The 16,936-nt window shown below is 40.7% G+C and overlaps 1 protein-coding gene across 1 annotated transcript; it reads right to left on the reverse strand.

Moving 5' to 3' along the window:
* Positions 1 to 2,986: 2,986 nt before the first annotated feature.
* On the reverse strand, positions 2,987 to 15,903 carry tfr1b (transferrin receptor 1b). Its single transcript, XM_080854795.1, has 19 exons — positions 15,779 to 15,903; positions 12,472 to 12,523; positions 12,029 to 12,245; positions 11,354 to 11,549; positions 10,888 to 11,034; positions 9,954 to 10,041; positions 9,704 to 9,826; positions 9,471 to 9,566; positions 9,229 to 9,368; positions 8,953 to 9,125; positions 8,710 to 8,829; positions 8,542 to 8,627; positions 8,375 to 8,438; positions 5,629 to 5,696; positions 5,463 to 5,539; positions 4,978 to 5,062; positions 4,509 to 4,739; positions 4,039 to 4,203; positions 2,987 to 3,802 (listed from the first exon to the last, which is right to left on the reverse strand). The coding sequence occupies exons 2-19, from the start codon at positions 12,514 to 12,516 to the stop codon at positions 3,560 to 3,562; spliced, it is 2,364 nt and encodes a 787-aa protein (XP_080710921.1). The 5' UTR covers positions 12,517 to 12,523; positions 15,779 to 15,903; the 3' UTR covers positions 2,987 to 3,559.
* Between the last annotated feature and the right edge of the window lie 1,033 nt (positions 15,904 to 16,936).

Genomic DNA, 16,936 nt, shown 5'->3' on the forward strand with positions numbered 1-16,936 from the left:
TGCTTTCTCTAGCAGGTGTCGGACCTGATTTGTGCATTGTGGTCTAGGCCTCGACATTTGTTGTCATGTGGTTTAGCCAGAGTTTAGCACCTTGTCATTCAATGGTGGGTGAAGCACAATTAAAGCAGGCCACCACAGTCACACGGATTTCAATGTCCTAAAAGTCGGACAATAGCCTACACGGCATAATCTAGGAGACACTCTGAGTGAGGATGCACCACCTGTCGTAGGCTACTCGAAGGGTACAGAGAAAACGAATAACTGTAAGGTAACGGGGAGGGGGGGACGTGAAATGTATCAGTAGAAGACAGAAGTAGTTTAAGATAAATTGGAGGCAACAATTTTCACTTCACGAGTTGAAAATGTAATGCACGTGACTTAGTGACATACGCAGAGTTGCAGTCGAGCGCGGAGGCTGCGCAAAGAGCGCAACCTATATTCAGCAGGCACATGATAACCACTGCATACTCGGGTGTTTCCCACAACGCTAGACTGGACCGCCCAGTTATACAGTAGCCTACACATGATTTCAGTTTATTTATGCGTCTCATTTTGACATGGGTTACAAAGATCACGAAGAAATGCCGTCAAGATAACGTTTGTTTACATACATTGGCATACGAAACCCAGTGGACGCTAAGATGCCCTACTCGTGTGTTAAAAATATTTAGCCATATATTACTACCGTATAGAAAGACTAGTTTCTATGTGATTATTTTCTATTGCAGTGCTGTATTTGGAGTACAGGTTTCCAGAGCGGATTAAAATAACGACTAATAACCTACCTGTCCGTTTACTGCAAGACGTAAACCCCGGACCTTTACCAAGTTCTGTTGTAAAACGCGATATCAAGGCCGATACATTCGGTCTTTATAGTCCTTCACTGCAGTGTAGGATATAATTAGCAATATTCGAACATGCGACATTTCGAGCAGGATGCAGGCTCATTTATTGTACAAGCTGTATAGCTAGCCATGGATTACAGCGTCACAGCTTCATTCCTCGCTCGATTGATCTCTATTCTCGCCCTCCACCATCCCCATTTAAAGAGACACACACGCCAGCTACCAAACTCGGTGACAGAGATTATGACTGCATAACAAATGAAATTCACTTGTGCCTGTGTATATTTATGCGCGCACACAAACACGACAGCACTGAGTCTTGTCAGCATCACCTGATAAGCAATTAATAAAACTTTATTTCAAATTGTGGAAAGGTATCAAGCGGTGCGTGACTGCACCACAAGACACGGGGTCACAATCACTTTTATGAAACTAAGCGATACACATAAAAGGTCCCATTAATTTTGTAAAACCTGAAATTAATTACTTAATTTAAATTTACATTTAACACATCACACTCATTTGTCTTCTGATGTGACCCGTTTGACATTGACAAGCATAGGAGTGAGATCCAAATACCTCCATTTCAAATTGACAATCCAATTTTTTTTTCATTTTGATTACCCCAATTGTAGCATGTCATAATTGCATCTAATGAGCAGACAACACACACAGAGGCCCACATTCAATCCACAATCAAAAGCAGCGTGCAAGGTCCAGAAACCAACTAGCAGAGAAAAGTGTGCATATGCCTAAAAGCATACATTTGGATAGATTTAAAAAGTAAATGACAGCCTCACATAAAACCATGGCAAAACCTAGCCGATGGTCATAGAAGACAAATAAAATATATTCCAACAAAAATTGTCTTTTCTACTAACAAACGGCAATCCATTTTCTGAATAGGACTGGTCGGTTTAAATCAGATGTAACAAAGAAGAAACTGTTAAAAATCACTTAACAGGGAAAGAGGTATGCCTTAAGGTTAAAGACACATTTGAGTATTTACCAAACCCATTATCAGTCCTCTTTAGGAGAGTCTGAAGCAGCTACAAAGCAAGTGCATAAATAATCACAGCCATATTGTCTTCTAAGTCAGAAATCATTTGGAGTGAAAATACTCTGATTTACCTGGCAAACAACAAAGATTGGCCAACTGGTTTGTAACAACAGGATAGACAAGTTAGCTGTAATATCACTACACATGATACAGATCTTAAAGGAATACAAAGAAAAGCACACAGCAAAACAAAGCTCAGAAAATGAACAAGAATAAATATATAAAAAACTTTGGGAAACACTGTTCCCGATAAGTTGATCCACCCTACAAGTGAAATATGAGGGACACTGCCCCCGATATATACACGCTGGTAGGCAAAAACTACCTTCAACAGTTTTCACATTATGGAAGACACTGCTCCCGATAATGTTTTGGGATCAGAAATATCAATGTTCCAAAAATTGCTTGGTCATAGAAATGGCCTAGTCTGTTCAGGAAAAGTATGAAACTTTTCAAATCTCCATCAAAGTTAAGATGACAACTGGCATTTTGGTATCAGATGGCACCAAATTACCGTTCAGTAGCGATGTTAAATTAATTTCCGCCACTCTTAAACCATTCTGAAATCATGCACTAAGTAATAATATTTAGTGCATTTCAAAACAATCCAATTTTTTTTGTCATATTTCAAGATGATGGCCAAAGTGGCAGTCTAGAGTGAACCAAATGTATTTAGATCAACACATGTTGGGTATACCCTCCATCATCAAGCATCCTTTACCAATTTCTAGTACCAGCTGTTGGCAACATGTATTTCCATAGCAGATGCTGCTATTATAACCGACAGTATAACCGTCACAATTATGGAAGGCACTGCTTCCGATAATTTAGCTAAATAAAATAAAGGTAAAAAAACTATTTATAGTAAACACTGTCACTGATAAATAAATAGATAATAAATACAAATAATATGGGTGAGGGTAGGGTTGACGCATTAGAACATGGTGAAGGCAGAGCGGTCCTGCATTCATCAGCCTTGGCTTTGTGTTTTTGGAGTCTCATACAAGTGCGAAAAGGCATTCAGTAGGGGGTTTACGGACCCCCGCCCGCCCCCCCCCCCCCCCCCCCATCAGCAGCCAATTTTAGAAATCTCATGTACACAAAACCAACCTTCCGAATACATAAAAAAAAAAAAAAAAAAACATAAAAAAAAAGACATACAAAAACAAACTCTGATCAGATACAGCAGGTTACTTCGGGTGAAGCTGCCCAGACAGTTTAAAGTTCGACTACATTTATGGAACTTTAGTGCGGTTTTATGACTGAGGTAACAAACAATAGGGAATTCTTCTCGTGACCAAAACAGCCTTGTCAAAACCATTTTGTGCTTGAGAACCACCTCTATTACTGCATCTGCCATTACATATCAATTGAGAATAGATATTTTTCATGAAATATAAGCTCTTATTTTTTTTTTTTAAAGCTCTGCACATGGCTTATCTAAATATTTGGATATTTTCTAAATAAATCATGAAGTATCCGACAAAAAAATAGATGACGTTACCCTACCTAAGCAATATGATGGCAGAAATCAAATGTTGTTGCCAAATTAAATATTAAGTGCTACCTTGAGTGTGGCAAAAAATGGTAAAGTTGATTTTCTTGACCAAACTGGAGAACTAGGTTTTTTTTCTTGATTTCCCCACAAAGACACTTAGATTTCATTCTTCATTTCCCAGACAGTACCACTGAGGTCGTTGGCACAACTCTGGATGGTCCAGGTAGCCAAGGCGAACTGGTTGCGGAAGAGATCGGCGTTAGACTCCGGAGCCTTTTGTTGAAGGGCACTGAGATGGTCCAGCAGGGCTTGCATTGTGTGTTCACCTGAGCCGAAGAAGATGTGGCGGAAAGGCACTTCTCTCACAGACACGTAGGGGGAAAGCAGATTGTGCTCCACCTTTTGGTTCACACACACACACACACACACACACACACACACAAAACATTGAGTGATGTGAAAACACAGTTTGATCAATGGTGTTATGGAAAGGTAGAGTCTAAGACATCTAGCTGATCCATGTCAAAGACAGAGATTTTCAACTGAACTACTAAAAGTGAGGCCACTTTCAGAACTGCCAGTTTTGTACCATGAACTGAATTCGTACAGCTGGCGGAGCAAGGATGCTCATTCACCTTTATGATGCGGTCGTTGATGATGCGGCACATCTCCTTATCTTCCACGTCACTGTTTTTAATGGTTTCCTGGAGGTTGCGTTGTGCACGACCATAGTCGCCATATGCAGTGGTCAGCCATTTGACAGACAAAGCCTCAGACAGAGCCTGATCCAAATCCGCAGTCTATGGGAGGGACCGCAACCATGTGTTTAAAAAAACAGAAAACAATGTTCCACCTGAAGCACCAATATTTGTACAGATCTTAGACAAAGACATGATATGTCATTCACAAATATAATATCAGGAGTGATAGAAAGCTCTGCTGGCTGGATAAACAGAGAGACTAAGTAATATTTGCTTCAAATCCTGTCTGAAGAAAATAATTCAAAATTGCAGTCTACTTCTCAATCCTCTATGTCAAATGTTGAAATTTAAAAATCAATTCAAATCAATGAAATCTCCATCTTCATCTCGCAAACTTGAATCACCTGCTTGAGCCGGTTGACGCGGCTGTTGACCTCAACCACTTGCTTCCTGATTTCCTTCCCATAGCGCTCCACGTCCAGGGGCAGCAGGTGATCGTGAACCAGCCGCAGGGCCATCTGTCCAGCCACCTGTGCAGCTACCACCGCTAATTCACCAATCTTTGAGGACGTGGCATACTGCAGGTGGTCAAGATGGTCCAAATCGGTTCCAGAGTATAGATACTCGCCCCCGTCCTGGGTTGGGGGTGAAGGTTATGACAAATGTAAACCAATAATCAACAGAGCCATCAAGTATTTTCCATTCGTGTTGGGGGTTGGTGGTCTGGGTGCAGTATGAGGGACAAAATATAATCTGGAACATCTACTTCTGTTTTGTGGAAGTGGAACACACACACACCACACACACGTTTCTAATTATTCACTATGCACCTTTTAGAATTGATGATGCAACCAAATGAATGCTTGGACTTACCTTACAGAAGCGGAATGAGATCGATGGGATGCCGGAAAGAGCAAGGAAGGGGTACGCAGCATCATTCATTTTCATAGTTTCAAGTCTGGTTGAAAGGAACAATAAGTACAGAATGAACCAACAGGTGTACTGTATGAAGCATCTTACATCGCAACGACACACATAACTGCTTTCTAAATAATGACGTATATTTCCATTATGGGGTAAAATCCCGGTGTCTGAGGAAGGCCCTCAAACTTCTTTTTGTTCCATCTCTGAGGATGGACCGGCATTTGTCTAAGGCTAGGTCAAAACTTCACAGAAGAATCGAAGACACCGTTTCCAACAATTTCATGACATGTTTAAATGTAATTTTAATGTATTTGTATGTGCACGTGTTTGTGAACGTCCCTGATATTATAACTCCTGATGGAAACAGAAGGCTGAGGCTCTACACCAGTGCTTAAGCCAGAGGCCATGAGGGTCATGAACTAGAGTGTACTCACATGGAAGCCTCCCAATCGGATCCAGCGTGCTGCTCATATAGAGACTTGCCAGGGGGCGTTGCCAGGGGGTTCTTGACCTACAGGAGCACAAAATATTTCCATGTAAACTGCTCAAGTTTGCTGCACTTTTAAATGTGATAAAACTCAATAAAATACTCAAGATTACCTGATTCAAAGTCTTCTTGAGTAGATCATACAACAATGGACTGGCAGAGGCCTTGAACATCTGACGACCTGAGGAATAAAGCGTGCACACCACAAAAATGACACCCTTGTCTTCATGGTATAGTTTTGAGTATTTATATTAGGGTTGTCAAGATAAAGTGTAACTTCCGATGAACTCGATGATGCCCCTTGACCCCATATGTCAGAAGCGGCCATATTGAATTGATAAAGTGGCCAGTCTGCGTTGTGGTAAAAGTTCTTATTTCTCCCACTGAATGTTATGATGTGGAGCTAGCATCAATGTTTTGATCTATATTGGTAGCTGGATGTTGTCTAAAGCCTTTTGGAATTATTTGTATAAACCACCTCGTTACGAGAACCACATGAAGAATTCAAGTCATAAATGCTTGCACAAAAAACTATGGAAATCCCATATATATATATATATATATATATATATTTCATTCAACTATGAATGTTAAATACAACTTCCCTATAATTGTAGTCTGAAGTCCTAAATTACTTTTAGAACAAATTTGAGAAAACCAATTGGCTGCACCAGTGATTTAGCTGAGTCACTGATGAACAAAAAATGCTTCCATGTAAACCATGAATCACTGTTGTAAAACAATAAAAGGGGAAAACATCCAAGGGTGGTGAATACTTTGTATAGGCACGGTATGTATATATGGTTAAAAGCAGGTGACTGGGGTATGGTGGAGACATTCCCGAATTCATGAACTTCAAGGTTTTTAATTAAATGGGCCTAATTATGACCGGCGAGTTTTTTTTTCTTTTTTTTTTTCTGTTTGGCGATTTTCTGTCAGCGATTCCCGGGACACTGAAACACCGGGGTGCACGAAATTTGGCAAAAGCAAAAATGAGGTGTTTTAATCGCATACATGTCCAAGTGCTCGAAAAAAATAACCAAATTTGCCAGGGACATGAAGCCTGTAACCGTCCATCTTCGGTAGAGTTTTTGTCCATGGATCGAGCAAAATGGCTCTGTAGCACCCCCTAGAACATTGAAAAAAAACCTGCGCATTGGGGTTATTTTGGCTTGACGGAATTCGGTACACGTCTTCATCATGCTTGGACGCACCAAAAAGTCTCTTGACGCCATGGTGGAAGGTCCACAGGAAGTCGGCCATTTTGAGTGAAAGATGCGTTTTGACGGCGTTTGCACAACTCGCATCTGATCGAACTCCTCCGACAGATTTAATGGTAACGCCTTGAAATGTGGTCCGGTTACCCTTCAGCCATGGGCGACTAAGAGAAGTTATGGAAGATCTCTCATTAGTCGGAAGGTGTGGGCGTGGCAGACCCTCAAACTTTGCCAACTTGCCACAAAACACAAAGTCTCTTATAACTCTTGCGTACATTGTTTGATCAAAAGAAAATGTCATAGGGTGGACGCTGGATCCGGCCCGAACGGGTACATATGCCTGACTGATATCACCTATAGCGCCACCTGTTGGTGGTTGGAAACTTCACTTTGTTTCCACACCTCGCATGTGATTGAAACTCCTCCTACAGATGTAATGGTAATGCCTTCAAACGTGGTCAGGTTACTCTTCAGCAATGGGGAATTAAAATTTATGAGAATCTTTTACAAAGTTTGAAGGGTGTGGGCGTGGCAGACCCTCAAACTATGCACTCTTCACAACTCCAGTCACTTATAACTTGTGCATATATTGTCGAAAGTGCACGAAATTGAAAGTGGTGGATCATTATGAGACCCTCTGAATGCATGCCAGTTTCGTGCAATTCCGTCCATGGGGGACCATACAATATTTATTTTTTTATGTGACTGCCTGACACAGTTTACTTCGAATATCCCGAGAACTGTAGGGCTTAGGAGGGCCACGTTTTTTGTAACCTACTGAACAGTTCGGCGGTCATATTTTGTAACGCTTTGCGTTACGTCTAGTTAAGTGGGGGTCGCTGTTACTATAAACACTTTTACAATGGAATATGTATTTTAACTAGTGCTGTCAAACGATTAAAATATTTAATCGCATTTTTGTCATAGTTAACTCAAAATTAATCGCGATCGCAAATTTGTATCTATTCTAAATGTCCCTTTTATTATTTTATTTTAATGCTCTTATAAAACATGGAAAAGTGGATTGGCTTGCTTTAAGCAATGTTTTATTTTATTGAAAAACAACATTGCCAAACAGGGCGGTACAAAATAAAATTATAAAGTGCACAGTTAAGATAAACAAGGACTCAGCCTATAGTGCAGTTAAACCATGGCTTAAAATTAGTTTTTTTCAAGTTTGCTGTGAACATAGAAGTCAGGCCTCTTATTTCAAAAACAATAAACCGTAACAGTTAGGTTACCAATAAAAGGTAAGCCAACTACTTCTGTGCTTTCAACCAGCTGCCTGTTGACATTTTCAGACAACAGTGAAGCTCGCTTCTTTTGCACAACACAACTTTTAAAAAGGTAAACTTTCTATTCAGAAGCTTTTTATCATCCATTTCGCCGTATCGCGCTCATCATTCACTCAAACGTGACGTTAGCCTACTACACAGTTTGGGAGGGCAAAAAGAACGTTAATCCATAAAAAAAGCGAAAAACAACAAAACGTTTTTTTTTTTTTTTAATTAAAAAGTTAATCACGCGATAAAAAAAATTAACGACGTTAAAATGGGTTTGCGTTAACGCCGTTAATAACGCGTTAAACTGACACCACTAATTCGAACACCAATAGTTTAAAAAAAAATTGTTTTTCACTCACCTGTGACGACTCCATCCAGGTTAATATAGGTGAAGGCTTTCATGTTCAGTGACGCCAAGTAGCCCTGTGCAGAATGAAACTGTGTCAGATCAGACACCAACACCCAGCCAGCCAGCCCTGCTAACCAAAGAGGAAATGTAAACTGAAGGTGAGTTCGTGTCACTGACCTCCTGCCACTCAGTGGCTCCCACGCTTCCGTACTCGCCGGCGCTCCAACTGGCAAACACCAGGCTCCTCCTGAGGCTGAGGCGGTCTGTATGGAAAGGAAACATCTCGGTCAGAAGACTAACTATCAAGACGGCTGGGGGCTGACCTGTTGTGCTACTTTACATTACCGTTTTTGATCATCTCCGAGATCGCTCTGGCCAGCTCTACCAACAGGGTGGTGCCCACGGTGGACCTCGCAAAACCCGGGCCCCAGGAGTCCCTTTGTGCCCCGATGACAACATAACGATCTGGGGGAGGATAACAAAAAAAACAGAAAGTCATGTCAGTGCTTTAACATTTTTTTAAATAATAATAATAATTAAAGTAGGATGCATTGAACAAAAGGCAAGAGAATAATGGCTGTTATTTACCAGATTCTTCATTTCCCTTGATGACCCCAAATACATTGTAGATCTCCGTTTCAGTGAGTACACTATTGACAGTCACAGTCACTGTGTCATTTGCACTGCCCAGTTTGTAAGTAGACAATCCACCACCGAGTTTGCCTTGAAAGTTTGGGGGGGCAGGATCACCTCCCATTTTCCTGTATTTTAAGGAGCTACAGTTAAACTCTGCATTGATGGGATTTGCAATCACAATGACCAAGTCTGACCAAGACAAACTCACGAAGAGCAAATGGTACTCACTGGAAGATCTTGAGGGCCATAGACGCAGTTATGGTCTGTGCCACGACAGAAGGGAGGCCTGAAGACCTGGATGGGGGAAACTGGGTGTTTTCAAAGGATGGGAACCCTGGTGTGTAGGGATCACCAGAGCCTAGATGGACCTGAGGACACACAGTCAAATAAGTATCACAAACCTGTGCACAATTCACAACACACGCACATCATAAACTGATGCATCTGTGCTGTTAAACACTGGGACTCACATGTCCGTAAAGTTCTGTCGAGCTTTTGAAGTCATAGTCAGAGGGATCAGGGTAGATCAGCACGGCCACTACGCCATGTTTAGCAGCGTTGGCAACCTGGCAAAGGGGGGTAAAGAAAAGTCAAATGAAAATAAATTAATAAAATGGGTTTGACCACCCATTCCTCCTCCACACTTCCAGCATTCACACAATGGAAAATACAACTGTAGTCTTTCTGAAATGTGCTTAGTCACCTTATCTGCAAAACTGATCTGTCCAGCCCTTAGCAGCAGAACACTGCCGTTGAGGTCTACCTTCTTGTCAATACAGGCTGAGAGATCCTCTAGTAACCCATAGTTACCATACACAACTCTGGCCTGCAAAACAAAAAATAAACGGAATTAGACACAGCAAGAGCAACAATGTGTATGTGAGAGAGTGTGTGTGTGTGTGTGTGTGTGTGTGCATGGATGCGTGTAAAAATCATTATGGCGAGCCTCTTACGGTTTTGCTTCCAACTTCACTGTAAGCCAAGAAACCTTTGGGTGTTCCAATTTCTTCAGTACCAAAGAGGACTTTGCTTGGGTTGTCACTATATCAACAATAAGAATTTCTTAACGTCACAAAAGCGTAAAAAAGTACTTAGTGACAAAAATACTGTGCCTACCCAAATGTAGCCAGGAGGAGTCAACACAAGGGGCTTAGTGTAGTAGTCAGAAATGGCTGGTGTATCAGAGCCATAAAGCTAGCTAAATGGCATTTTAATTAAACATCACTGTGGCGAACCCGTTGTGTTGCCTTGTGACGCTGGCAGCAACAGCTGCAGAAATATTTCAGTCCCTTGGCTGTCTTATGGCTGTCTATAAGGCTGCAGTTCTATATCTGACTACAGATTTACATGGGGAAGTTGTGGGAGGCACAGTGGAAATGCTCCTCTGCCACACATGAAAGTGTAAGGGAGGAGGCAAGCTATGTGCAAAGTGAACCTCATATGCGCATAATTTAACACATTTTAACATTGTTTCGGAACCAGTAGTAAACATAATACTAGCGAAAATATCTCCACTTTTCTCAAGATCTGAGATTGAATACATTAACAATCAACTACTGATCAAATTTTTATTTTAAGTATCTATGTTTTCAAGTGGATTCATTTTCTATGGAACACTGCTCCATATGTCCATGTGGATGTGGATGACCCGTGGCTGTCTGACACTTGTGCCATTACAAAGTCATAGTTAAATAATAACTGCGTCGCTGGAGTCCATCAGAACCAAACAATAACTTCCAAGGACAATGGTCTGACCATTCATTTAAGTAAACAGTTGCTTACTTGTGCAAAACCACACTTTCCAGTTGAATGATTATTGTCAGTTAAAGGTTTTAAAATCCCTATTTCAATGTTTCATTATATGAGGTGATTCTTGTTCTCCTTTACCTGGATGGACGTGGTAGCTTGACATGATGCTCATCTTCCCAAGACTGCATGTTTAAGTCCTTGAACACACCCAAGACTTTGTTAGCGAGATGGGTATCTCCATCGCTTCCTGCCTCGTGGGTTTGGTCCCTGGGGAGGGAGAACTCACTGGGAGGGAAGACAATAGAGGAAATATTATATTATCAATATATAGAACCATTGAAAAAAACTTTCAACTCACAAAAAGCCAGAAGTTATGAAAGCATCTAGTGTACTGAAGAATCAAATTAAAAATAATAAATAAGCAACATGTACCGTTGTTATTTCAACATTTAACTAGGAATGTACAGTAGGGCAAAGGGAGGTATGAAGTTACATTCCAAATTAATACAAAAAAATGTTAGAATAATAAGGAGGTTTCAGAGGCGCATTGTTTAAAATAAAACTCTGACTAATGGTGGTGCTTAATTCAGTTCATGAGGAGTACCTGAATTTGGTATTAAAGGCATCAGGGGACAGTTTCTGTTCCAGAAGGGTGGTGATGTCATTCCAACCCAAACTTGGTAAGTATGCAACCTCAGGCCCCTCATCCTGACCTTCTTCTTCAGTAGAGGCAAGCACTGTGGGACAGGATTCAGCTGCGGCATCTGGTTTACGATGGCTGACGTAGCCAACCAGATAACCTGGAACATTCAAAAGGGAGTACTGAGGAAAAATACTTCTATAATTAGAAACAGGAAACTCTGTTTCAAGCAAAAGGCACTTTTATTCACAGCACCGGGTAAAGGTCCGAGCAACTTCGCTATTTGTGGTTAAAAGATGTAGCCTCAACCCTGTGCAGCTCATCACATTGTTCTGACAAGGCATTTTCTCTTTCTCCCCCTGTACTCGTTGTTAGGTAATGCTCTCAGCGAACTAGAATAGCTAGATAACACATACACAGTTTTATCAAACTTTTAAATGTTTCCCTTCGGAGCATAAATCAGATAAAAACCCAAGGACTAAATTATGACTTCAAATGTAATCCTAGTTCAAGTATTTATCTCCTAACCATCTTACTGTCTAGCAAAATCTAAAGAGTAGTAATGTCATCATAGCCTATTGCTCTAAGGTCATATTGTGCCTGTATATAGCAGGCTCCATGTGATTACGGAATATTTACCCAAGATGAAGATCACCAATGTGCCAAGGGCCAGATAGCAGACTTTCTTGTAGTTATGAAGAGGACTCTGCGTGTAGGTGATAGGGGCATGGTTATCTTCAGGGTTACCAACTTCATCTTCAACATCAGACGACAGCTTCATCTCCACTTGGCTACTGTCGGCATCGTTGTTCTGGGCCAAGTTGAATCGTGTGTACGAACGGGGCTCCCCATTAAACTGAAGGAAAGTAGGGCAGTCAGCACACATCACATTCAAACTTTTCATCAAGGCAGCTTTTGTTTTTCTGTAATTCATAATGTTTTAACTTTTTTGCTAATATCATTACATATATCCAGCAAAAAAAGTTTCTATTAACCAATGCTATGAAGTTCATTTCTATGCGAATTCTTAGAAGTAACGTTATTTCCTCCAAAAACAATTGTTTGTGAAATGCATTACCTACCATTTTGGAAATGGACGTTCTTGCTTGATTGATCGCTACAGCCATTGGGGTCCTAAAACAGACATCAGCGGATGGCTTTAGATATGAATAGGTTAAATCTATTGTTTCAAACCTCTCCTCTCCCCCAAATCATGTGTTCGGGGTAAATGACTGGCAAAGTTCAATCGTTCACATTATCAAACACACAGCCTTGTGCTTCCACCATTATCCAAACTGACTGCAGAGCACAACCCCTCTGGCTCAGGGTACACTTCCTTGTTTAAGTTGCAGACAAAACTAAGCCATGGTTTACAAAATAAAATGGCCGAACTGAACCAACACATATTATAAGTCATCTAATGGTGGTGCGGTACACTCCTTCGGCCACTTCTGAGGCTCCCATACGCGGTGATATTTTTACAAACTTAAGCAAGTATAAACAGAGATTCCAAAGTCACAATTATTTTTTATTCTGCACAAGTTTAGGTATGATACTATGCAAGTAGTATGCATGCCATCTTTGTATCTTTCTCTAAAACCCCCATCAAAATCATCATACTGTGTTTACTTAACATATAAACCACAGGGGGCTTTTAACAGACATAACTGACATGATTGAATAGTTCCAATTCAACTCAATCAGGCAGTCTACTTAAAGAGATTTGAGCTGTCAGATAAAAGTTACTTACATCATCTTCTGCATCTCGACCAATCAGAGTAAGGCTCGGGCCACCTAACGCCAATGTGATTGGACGTGAAATTCAAAGCCGGAGAGCGCGTCCTTCTTAGTCAAGCGTTAATTATTATGCGTTATTAATTTACAAAGTTGAGTAGCCTAACCTGACGGACCAGATACAAGCCAGCTATAAGCATAGTTCACATTGGATAGCAAGCCATAGCCTGCCTGTGACATGCATCATAACCAGGGCAAGTTCAGTCTTGGGGCCAATCAACGGAGTCAGAATGACAACAATCAATCAACAATAGGAGTTGGTGTGCTGAGCAACTCCTACGATTCTCCATTGGTTTATTATCTGTTAACCCTTAGGGGACAAAGGCCTGTTTGACTTTATCACCATTCCCTTATGATATGAATAACTGTCATTCGCTAAAGGGTGGGTTCTTAGGAGCAGACACCTCACTCAGAGACTGAAATGTGCAACAGATCAGTTGTATTCTCCTTACAAAGTGCTTATTTATATTTTATTTTCAAACTGTATATATATATATATATATTGGGGAGGGAAAAGGGGTTCAAGGTTTCTGTGAGGGTTCTTTTTAGGTCTCTAGGACAAAAAGGGTTAAAGTTATTTGGTAACTTGATTTTTTTTTTTTATATTGCAAGTTAACTTCTTTCAGCGCTGAACCTCTCACCAGACACCGCTAACCCTGCTGAAACATGGACAACTGAATTGACAGAAATAAAAGTTAGACAAAAAGGAAGGTCACGAAACCGAGAGTCCCCAGGCCGCCTCTGAAAGGTAACCAGATTTCTCAGAAAAGCTACCAGACAAGAGAGACTCTTTACCAAAAAAGGCAAGACACCTGTTATCACACGAAACAGTCAGCAGAATGCAAAGCGTGCAGTTTGCAAACTGTTCAAAACAGACGGAACAAAATAGTTTCAATTCTGATTGGGTAAACAAGGGCAATGGTACAGGGAAGAAGAGAGGTGGCATGTTAGTCTGCCTGATCGCTCTTGCCTTAAGCTTAGAGTTTTTATGATGCTCCATGGGCCAGCTAAGCAGCAGTTAACTACTCTGAAATAAACCGTTCAGTATCTTCACACCTGTTTTCCTTGAGAAGCTTTTATAATTTCCATGACACTTGCCAAACACATATTTTAAACCAGGAAGATGACTTTGCTTCTCCATACTGCTATTGTTGCGTGCCAGCAGCATTGTTCTTTTTTTGTTTTGTTCCTTCCTCATCCATTGTCTTTGAGACAAATTATTGTATGAATGCAAACATTTCCTCATACATGTAAAAGTCCAGTAAGTGCAGAAAGTTCCTCAGAACTGTACAGAGCGGTTAAACTAGAATCTTGCGCCCTTCCCAAAAGGAAGTTAGACACAGGCAGGCTGGTCCAGTGACATCACAACAATATATTAACTTGCAGAAGTCATAGAAATGATTTAAACCCTCTTTTCCCAGAGAACTTCTATTAGATATGACCCTTTCAGACACAAAACGAAGAATAAACCCCTTTCAGGGAATCAAGGGGGAATGAGGAGTGCTTACTCTTGGCTCCTGACAAAGCCCATCATGTGAGTCAAAGAATGTTCTGAAGGGAGGCCAGAGAAGTGTCTGCTGAGCTGGAAATGACAAAAATGGTGTTCCAAGTAGTCCTATTCATCTAAAACTGAGAGGGATTATATTTCCTTATCTTGGTGTCACAGGGAAAGAACCTCGTGGCCACACAGATGATGACTAATCAAGCAGTACCTTGCAGAGTAATACATTACACATCCGAGACACATAATCCTTCCGTTTGTTCACATCTAGCTGAACTATCACACTCAATTCATGCTAATCTGAGAATTAAGTAATGTTACACAAGGGGCTACAGGTTCTAGCATCAAATCCAAGGTCAAGAGCTAACTAGCTATGCTAGGTGACATTAATAGCAGACTTCCTCATGTGCCCAAGACGGAAGTGGCTAGCTAGCTAAATTAGCCAGCAAACCCGGCATCCTTGCTTAAAATGAACAGACAGCCGACAATCACAACGACACTTTAGTTATAAGGAAAACATAACCATCCTCGCTACATATTTTGATCTTTTTTTTTTTTTTTTTTTTTTTTTAATACTGGGATTAAGGTGGCATTGAGGAGAATTAGTGAATTGGCTAAAGCGAACTTGAATACGTACCCTCAGTGTATAACAACCGCGTGGATTCAATTGAATCATTCTGCAAGTTTAATTAGCTGGCTGGCACAACCAGCATGGGTTGCTCTGGCAGTCAAAACGATTGTGTGAATTATTGTAAATGTAAACATGGGTTACTGCAAATGTATATATTTGAAGAAGACATTTCACATGTGTCCTGCTTAATGTTTGCCTTGCTAACCACAATGTCTCATCTCTTCCAACAATCCATCCACAACGGTAAAGTTCATGTAAAACGAGCTGCCATGTCATGCATCAACTTTGGCTACTGTTGGTTAATAAGGTATCGGTACAGTTAAGGATGGATCTGTAATGACAGTTAACATAGGTAGGAAACGAAACATTAAAAGCTACCATCAAAATCGCTAGATTAAGTTACATTTTCACGGTTTTCAGAACACTTGGTGTTCGTGGTCTTTAGTAGGGTAAATGTGCTCACCTTTCAGGAGGGATTGCTACGCTTGATTTGCCCTCTTCACACGCAGTAGCTCTGTAACTTCAAGCGATGTCCTTCGCTGTTGTGATGGCTAACCTGTCCCTGTGCCTTCACCACACTCTAACGCACGCCTCAGGAAGAGACGTTTATCGGCGAACCTCCCATGTGCTGTATGCGGTCACTTCCTGCAGCACGTAGGCAGTTTTGAAGGACAAAACGGGGGAGTGTGAAAAATAACGCAAATGAGACATAAATTGAATATAAAATGTGCATAAAAGCAGATAAACCAACCAACGGACGAACAGACAACCGAACCAAAAATATGAATTTATATAGAAACATAAATTAACAAATAAATACATTATACCGTTTCTCATTAATACGGGAGGAGACACATAATAGCCTATGCTAAATAGTAACAATATTTCCAAAACAAAATGTCTAACTGTAAACCTTCAATGTGTGGTAGTGACCCTCATCATTTTGTGTGCATGCATGGATTAGCATATTTGGCAGTTCCGGTTTTAAAAAGCAAATCCCTAGGAGAGAATTGAAAATTGACAATTTAGTCCAGTAGTAATAGGGTTTCACCCGGAACAAATTTATAACAAGCTGAATTTTTCAGGATATGTTCAGAATACCTTTAGGAATGACATACTAAAAGTCCCCGTGAATCCCCCTTGTGCTCTATGAGATATTCAAGATGGCAAGATTTTTCCGTATCTCAGGCTTAAAACCTGATAATGCAATTAAAAGGTCAAAATATATGTTTTTTTTTAGGGTAAGTAAGTCAATTTCATCATTAGTTTCTTGAATGGAGACATTTCATAATAACAAATCACTTCAATCATCATCCTCATCATCAGAAATTGGTGTTGATTCTTCATTTTCTCCCTCATCATCTAGTAAAGATGGCATTGGTGCTGCATTGTTGCATGTTTGACCACTGCACTTTGTACACAAGGCAGAGCAGTGTACACCCATCTTCCTGCAGCCACATGACATCCCACAGCCATCTGCTCTGCAGCCACAAGAGATCATGTTGAGCAGAGTGTCTGGAGCAATGGGGCGGTCAGTTTCAACTGGAGTCAAAACATCCTCCATTTTCCATCCCCAATCTGTTGGCTGCAATGGCCTTCCCATCCATTCCTGAACAATGAG

The sequence above is a fragment of the Sprattus sprattus genome (assembly GCF_963457725.1).
Source record: "Sprattus sprattus genome assembly, chromosome: 17".
Taxonomy (NCBI): Eukaryota; Metazoa; Chordata; class Actinopteri; order Clupeiformes; family Clupeidae; genus Sprattus; species Sprattus sprattus.